Here is a 7,937-nt window from a genome sequence, read left to right as displayed (position 1 = left end):
CGTTCCCAGGCCAGCCGGGAGAGATAGTCTTCCCAGCGTGTCCTGGGTCTTCCCCGTGGCCTCCTACCGGTCGGACGTGCCCAAAACACCTCCCTAGGGAGGCGTTCGGGTGGCATTCTGACCAGATGCCCGAACCACCTCATCTGGCTCCTCTCGATGTGGAGGAGCAGCGGCTTTACTTTGAGCTCCCCCCGAATGACAGAGCTTCTCACCCTATCTCTAAGGGAGAGCCCCGCCACTCGGCGGAGGAAACTCATTTCGGCCGCTTGTACCCGTGATCTTGTCCTTTCGGTCATGACCCAAAGCTCATGACCATAGGTGAGGATGGGAACGTAGATCGACCGGTAAATCGAGAGCTTTGCCTTCCGGCTCAGCTCCTTCTTCACCACTTCTGGTGTCGCAGTAAAACGAAACACCTGTTTTTGGTCTGTTTTCTTGGTTTCTGACAACTGATGAGTTTCATTTTTGCTATATTAAATATAACAAATTTTTAGTTGTACTTTTTGTGCTTCGGCAAAAAGTTATTTTTGTTGTTGTTTTTTTTTAAAACAAAATTTAAATAAACCAATCGTTTTCTGTTTTTTGTCGTTCCCATTACGAAAATAAATTCTAATAAGCAAAACCGTCCGAGTACCTTCCGTTCATTCTATTTCCGATTCTGAAACGCAAATCAAAAAAACAAAATTAGAGCCGTTTTTCGATTTTTATTATATATGGCAGATTTCAAAACACACAAAAAAGGGTTGATTTTCATTAAAATATTGCCATAAAGTTGGATTTTGTGATGTTTTCCTTTTATAGATTTTTATTTTTCCAGATAAACACAAAAATCGAATTTATGTTTATCCAAAATGCAAAAACGTACGCTTGTTTATCTGTGTGATGACAAATTGAACCGGAAGCAGTATTATGGCTTTCTCTTTGCGTTTAGCATGTTTTTAGCATAACGCTGACATTTTTGTTCAGCGGGAGTCCGATTGTCGTTTTAAGAAAGTGTCATTAAATAGTTGTCCAACTTTTGTTTCAGAAATAAAAATGGAAAAATGGCCCGAAATTTGTTTTTTGATTTGCATTTAGGAATTGGAAATAGAATAAACGGAATGTACACGGACCTAAAATACTGCTTTCGGTTTAAAGTCTTCAGTAATGCGGACGCTGTATCGATCCGTTGTGGTGAAGAAGGAGCTGAGCCGGAAGGCAAAGCTCTCAATTTACCGGTCGATCTACGTTCCCATCCTCACCTATGGTCATGAGCTTTGGGTTATGACCGAAAGGACAAGATCACGGGTACAAGCGGCCGAAATGAGTTTCCTCCGCCGGGTGGCGGGGCTCTCCCTTAGAGATAGGGTGAGAAGCTCTGTCATCCGGGGGGAGCTCAAAGTAAAGCCGCTGCTCCTCCGCATCGAGAGGAGCCAGATGAGGTGGTTCGGGCATCTGGTCAGGATGCCACCCGAGCGCCTCCCTAAGGAGGTGTTTAGGGCATGTCCGACCGGTAGGAGGCCACGAGGAAGACCCAGGACACGTTGGGAAGACTATGTCTCCCGGCTGGCCTGGGAACGCCTCGGGATCCCCCGGGAGGAGCTGGACGAAGTGACTGGGGAGAGGGAAGTCTGGGCTTCCCTGCTTAGGCTGCTGCCCCCGCGACCCGACCTCGGATAAGCGGAAGAAGATGGATGGATGGATGGATGGTTTAAAGTGTCATCACACAGATACACAAGCATTTTGGCATTTTGAATGAACACATATTCGATTTGTGTGTTTATCTGGAAAACTAAAAATCAATAGAAGGAAACAGCACAAAATCCAATTTGATGGCAATATTTGAATGAAAACCAACCCTTTTTTGTTTATTTTAAAATCTGCCATATGTAATACAAATCCAAAAACAGCCCTAATTTTGTTTTTTGATTTGCGTTTCAGTCTTGGAAATAGAATGAACGGAAGGTACACGAAACCAAAACATTCACTGGCCGTCTATACTAATACTCTGGTATCATTTTAAATGTATACCAGGGTTTGGCGCTTGCTTGTGACGTCACTGTCATGCGCCCGCACGGTACATCGTTTCCGCGGTCTTGCTTTGTTGACATGCTACACTGCTACGCTACAGTCTTTACTGAGCGAACTTTCCCCTGTTTTTGGTGAACATGGCGACCCCAAAACCTCTCAACATTAGTTCCGTGCCTATCGACGGCTTCAGCAATTTAAGAATTACGTCAATATGGACTTTCCTCTTGTCTGTAAGTTCAACTTTATCGCCCAATTGAACATGCTAGCATGCTAGGAGTAAAGCGTGTTTAAAAGTGCATCGCTACTCCACACAGTGCAATACATTTAGTTTTATCATTTACATTTTTGTCTGTTTTAGGTGCAGTGGTCGGAGCCCGGGCTTATTGGCTGTTTAGTGTTCCACTGTATGTGTCTGTGCCTGACTGTGTTGACGTGCAAGTATTACAGAGCTCAGATTTGCCACTTCCTCTTCATAGGTAAGTGAAAAACAATTGTTGTGTTGGTTGTAATGTGCTGGGGGCATTCCAGGTAGGAGGTTCAACAAACTCTTAATTTCAATTTAAGGCCTGGGTTGATTTACCTGCAAATGGGGAACTTTTCAGTGTCTGGTCCAAAACAGCTGATCTGAGTTAGATCAATACATAGTTTTCACGCCCGACTGATTTCCCATGATGCTCCGCGCGATCCGCCATTTTGAAAGGCAAGCGCACCGGTACAACATCAGCAAATTCATATATACGAACCCGTTCACAAACGTATGCATAATGGCCGAGAAACCAGCAAAAAAGAAGTATAAAGAAGGCTTGGACAACCAGACGTTGGAAAGATACAACCAGAAGACACAATGCATAGGCGTTGACCCGTACGAAGTGCCGAAACAAAGTTTCACGTATGACCACAAATGCCTCCCGGCCATAACGTACATAGACATTTTGAACTACCTCGTCAATTACACCAGTGCCTATACAATGGAGGAATTGAGGGCATTCAAGTCTCTGGAGGCGTACAACCAGTTTATTAACGGATGGGTCAGCGACGTTAAAAGCATGACTGCAAACGAGAAAGTGCTTGTAGTGGGCAGGGTATGTATATATAACGTACATTAAAACCATGTGTTTAGCGAGGACACGTCGGACTCCTTAGGATAAGGGGAGTCTGCCCAAGCCTGTCCTCTCCCATCCACTTATATTTATTTATATATGTGATAAATTTGTTAATTTATTCAATTTGTTAGTTTTGATAATGCCCAACTGAAGAGTATAAAATATAATTCACGAGTGGGGGGGGGGGGGGCTTTCGCTTTCGTGGTCCATCCCATAAAGGGCTTCGAGAATAGCAAATTGACAAAAAAATAAACAATACATCGTTCTAAAATGTTTAATAAACAGATTGAGACGTAATCCTACCTGTTACAAAGTGATCAGAACATATTTTGGAATGTTGAGATGGCTCCTCTTTCCTGTTGATGCTTGCCAACCACAAGCGTCGTCTCTCCTCGCTGATTTTCCTTGTCTGTTCTCCTTCGTTGTGTCTAATTTTAGGAATACTGAAAAATCCTCGCTGCACTGATCCATCCCGTCGATTTGTACATCCATTCACCCAACAGGAAATAACCATTATGCGCCTTTCACCAGTGTTTGCTCGAAGCTATTGTCAATAATCGTGAAGCGTGTCAACTAGGCCAGGTGTGTTTTGTTTGCCTCCCAAGATGGCGGATGACCCGGGATAACCCGGATGTGTGACGTCACGTAAACACCATGTATATCCTGAGTCTGTTGACTATGAGCTAAGACCGTAATAAAAAGCCATGATCAATGAGTGAATCCACCATTCAGCATAGCAACTGTGGATAGAAAAGCATGGAAGTAGAATTGTCCCACATCAACTGATATATATCAATATGATATTAATGCATATGCATATATTAATTAAGTTAAAGTACCAATGATTATCACACACACACACACTAGGTGTGGCGAAATTACCCTCTGCATTTGACCCATCACCCTTGATCACCCCCTGGGAGGTGAACAATCATTTTGCCTTCCCCATGACTCAGAATCCAGAAACATCTGTGCAGCACTGGATGAAAGACGCAATGGTCTGTCAGAAGCCCAGAAACTCACTGACCTTTTATACACACACATTAATTACAAACAAACAGGTCACAGGTGAGGATTGGAACCTTGATTAGCCATTCAAACCTGTTTGTGTCAACTTTTGTGCATGTTATCAGATCAAAGTCACTGGGGTATGTCAACTTTTGATCAGGGTCATTTGGGTACTTTCTTTTGTCGTTTTGATTTTAAAAGAGTAAACACAGTTGTTTGCCAATAAATAGCTTCACACAACCATTAAGCATGAGTGGAAGAAAGTTTTTTGTCTTATCATTCATAATATCTGAAGAATGGCCAAGAAATCATAAATTCTCCCAGAGTATGTAAACTTATGAGCACGACTGTATGTGAGTCAAGGCAGGTGGCCAAATACTTTTGGCAACATAGTGTGTGTGTGTGTGTGTGTGTGTGTAGATATATATATATATATATATATATATAAAGTGTTGGCCCTGCGATGAGGTGGCGACTTGTCCAGGGTGTTCCCCGCCTTCCGCCCGAATGCAGCTGAGACCCCGAAAGGGACAATCGGTAGAAAATGGATGGATATATATATATATATATATATATATATATATATATATATATATATCCATCCATCCATCCATCCATTTTCTACCGCTTATTCCCTTTGGGGTCGCGGGGGGCGCTAGAGCCTATCTCAGCTACAATCGGGCGGAAGGCGGGGCACACCCTGGACAAGTCGCCACCTCATCGCAGGGCCAACATAGATAGACAGACAACATTCACACTCACATCCACACACTAGGGCCAATTTAGTGTTGCCAATCAACTTATCCCCAGGTGCATGTCTTTGGAGGTGGGAGGAAGCCGGAGTACCCGGAGGGAACCCACGCAGTCACGGGGAGGACATGCAAACTCCACACAGAAAGATCCCGAGCGGGATTGAACCCAAGACTACTCAGGACCTTCGTATTGTGAGGCAGATGCACTAACCCCTCTGCCACCGTGAAGCCCTATATATATATATATATATATATATATATATATATATATATATATATATATATATATATATATATATATATATATATATATATATTAGAGATGCGCGGTTTGCGGACACAACCGCGGAGTCCGCGGATTATCCGCGGATCGGGCGGATGAAATTAAAAAAAATAAGATTTTATCCGCTCGCGGGTCGGGTCGGGCGGATTAATTAGATTTTTTTTTTTTTTTTTTTTTTTTTTTTTTTTTTTTTGCGGGTGGCAGTTAAACCAATTGGGAAATATATATACATAGTTAAATGTTGTTACCCACATACGAAAAACGAGCAGGCACCTGCAGCATATGCCACAACAGAAGAAGAAAAAAGAAAAGAGATGGACACTTTTACGGAGCGGAGAAGGGACGCCTCGCCGGGGTCCGGGACCGAGGCCCCTTCCCCTGAGAGGGCCCCACCGGGAGCCGTAGCTGAGGCGATCCGCGAGGAGGGCCCGACGCACGTCCAGGGTCACTACCGCGCCCACCGCACCGACACCCCGCCTCGTCCGCTTTCGCCGCGGCCGGCGTCACCCGCAGCAGGTAAGCAGCTTACCTGCCCGCCACCCCCGTGGCCGGGGGCTCGTAACATGGGTCACTCCGCGCGCTCCGCCCGCGCAGCTTACCTGCTTGCCACCCCTGTTGCCGGGGGCGCGTAACAGGGGTCACTCCGCGCACAGTGCGCTCACGAAAGGGGTGGGGCTCACCCTGGTTGATATAGAGAGCAGGACGGTGGCCATGGAATTTCATTTAAGGTTTGTGATAAACCATCAAACTCATTCGTTAAAAGGACTCTATAGTAATATAAAGCGAAATTTTCTGGACATTATCATGCAAGAAAAGTTTATTTTTGGGATCGCGATCACCGCGTAATGATTTTTAAAGGTTGCATTACATTATTAACTGTCCCATGTGATCAGCCAGTGCGATTGGAAGTCCATGCTCAATTATTGCCTCCGTAAATAAAACTTCGGCATTTATCACATCCAAAGAATCTGTTTGGGCGACGAAAAACGTTGAAAGTTTTCCACTTGTATCGCTAGCAACGGCATTAGACTTGTGTTTTTTTGTCCCAACGTGGTCTTTTACATCGCTAATTCCTCCGTGTCCGATCGAAAAATTTTGTCTGCACAAGGTGCAATTCGCGTAGTTTTCACCTTTTTTTTTTTTTTTTATTAATATTAGATATATAACAACGGGCGGATGGCGGGCGGATGCAGTTTTGATCAAACGTTACATCGGGTGGATGGCGGATGGATGACGACTTTCTGACGCGGTTGCGGATGAGATAAATTGCCTATCCGCGCATCTCTAATATATATATATATATATATATATATATATATATATATATACCAGGTATATATATATATATATATATATATATATACACACACACACACACATATATGCGTGCAAGTTAGGTTTAAAGAGTAAGTTACCACTTAACCTGCTTTCTGGAATACCCGCCTGCACCATGATGATATTTACTTTTTCCTAACAAAATATCAATGTAAGAAATATAAATAACATACAATATAAATATAGGGGAGAATCTCTCATTACGATGCAATGCCGCAAACTGCAACCACTATCATCATTATTATCTTATCATAGGCTGGAATTTGCATAATGTGGTGGTGTTCCTAATGTCATGGCCTGGCCATTTCTGTGACTTATTAGCTGATATGTCACCACAGTTGCCTTGGTGTACAGTGCTGAATATTTGAACGAGCTGGCAGCCATGAACTGGAGGTAAGTTTGTGATATTACCACCATGTGTTGAATGCACACAATCCTGTGTGTGTTTTTGTGTCCATGTATAATCAGACACTCGTCTATTGCAGGTCTTTTTCCCAATTCCAGTACTTTGATTCCACGGGAATGTTCATATCGCTTGTCTTCTCTATTCCGCTTCTCTTCAATGCAGTTATCATTGTGGTGAGTAATACTATCATTTTAACACTTTGTCTCACATTAAGTGTGTTTAAAAAAACGTGGTGTCTACAGATGGTGTGGGTGTACAGGACCTTCTCCACCATGGTCGAGCTGAAGACGCTGCAACTCAAGCGAAAAACACGCCGAGAGAACAGAGCCAAAAATGACTGATCCTTGTGTTTGTGTCAATAAATGGGCTTCACTGACAGATTCTAAATGCAAGACCTTCGCTCATCCCTTGTTTTTTAAAGTAGGTAACATCAGAAGGGCCTGGGTTTCTTTCTACAGTAAATAGTTGAAAGGATTATGGTTATGGTGTACGTTTATTTCAAACATGCAATGTGAAACATATAATTTATATGTCTCTTTAAAACATGTCCGAAAAGAGGACCAACTGTTTTGTATATACAAGGTTATTTTGTATTTTGTTCAGTTGCAGAAATAAAGTATTTTAAGAAACTCATCACTCATTGTTGCTTCTTGTAAATCACCATTAGATTTACAGCACTGTATAAAAGTCATTAGATTTGTTGATTTTGTAATGATATAATAGCAATATAACGGCTATCAAGTACAAAACCCAAAGCCAGTGTCGTTGGCACGTTGTATAAATCCTAAATAAGAACAGAATACAATGATTTACAAATCCTTTTCAACCTTTTTTCAATTGAATAGACTGCAAAGACAAGATACTTAATGTTCAAACTGAAAAACTTCTTTTTTTGTTGTTGCAAATAATCATTAACTTAGAATGTAATGGCAGCAACACATTGCAAAAAAGTTGGCACAGGGGCATTTTTACCACTGTGTTACATGGCCTTTCCTTTTAACAACACTCAGTAAACGTTTGGGAACTGAGGACACCATTTT

At 42.6% G+C, this 7,937-nt stretch overlaps 1 protein-coding gene across 1 annotated transcript; it reads left to right on the top strand.

Annotated features, from left to right (window-relative positions):
* Positions 1 to 2,039: 2,039 nt before the first annotated feature.
* tmem18 (transmembrane protein 18) lies at positions 2,040 to 7,522 on the top strand. The gene is made up of 5 exons (XM_061929643.2): positions 2,040 to 2,240; positions 2,369 to 2,486; positions 6,830 to 6,884; positions 6,977 to 7,070; positions 7,140 to 7,522. The coding sequence occupies exons 1-5, from the start codon at positions 2,148 to 2,150 to the stop codon at positions 7,236 to 7,238; spliced, it is 459 nt and encodes a 152-aa protein (XP_061785627.2). The 5' UTR covers positions 2,040 to 2,147; the 3' UTR covers positions 7,239 to 7,522.
* Positions 7,523 to 7,937: the final 415 nt, after the last annotated feature.

Source organism: Nerophis lumbriciformis, linkage group LG34 (genome assembly GCF_033978685.3).
Source record: "Nerophis lumbriciformis linkage group LG34, RoL_Nlum_v2.1, whole genome shotgun sequence".
NCBI classification, from domain to species: domain Eukaryota; kingdom Metazoa; phylum Chordata; class Actinopteri; order Syngnathiformes; family Syngnathidae; genus Nerophis; species Nerophis lumbriciformis.
Note: the sequence above shows the minus strand (reverse complement) of the source record. Positions and strands in the feature narration are given on the sequence as shown.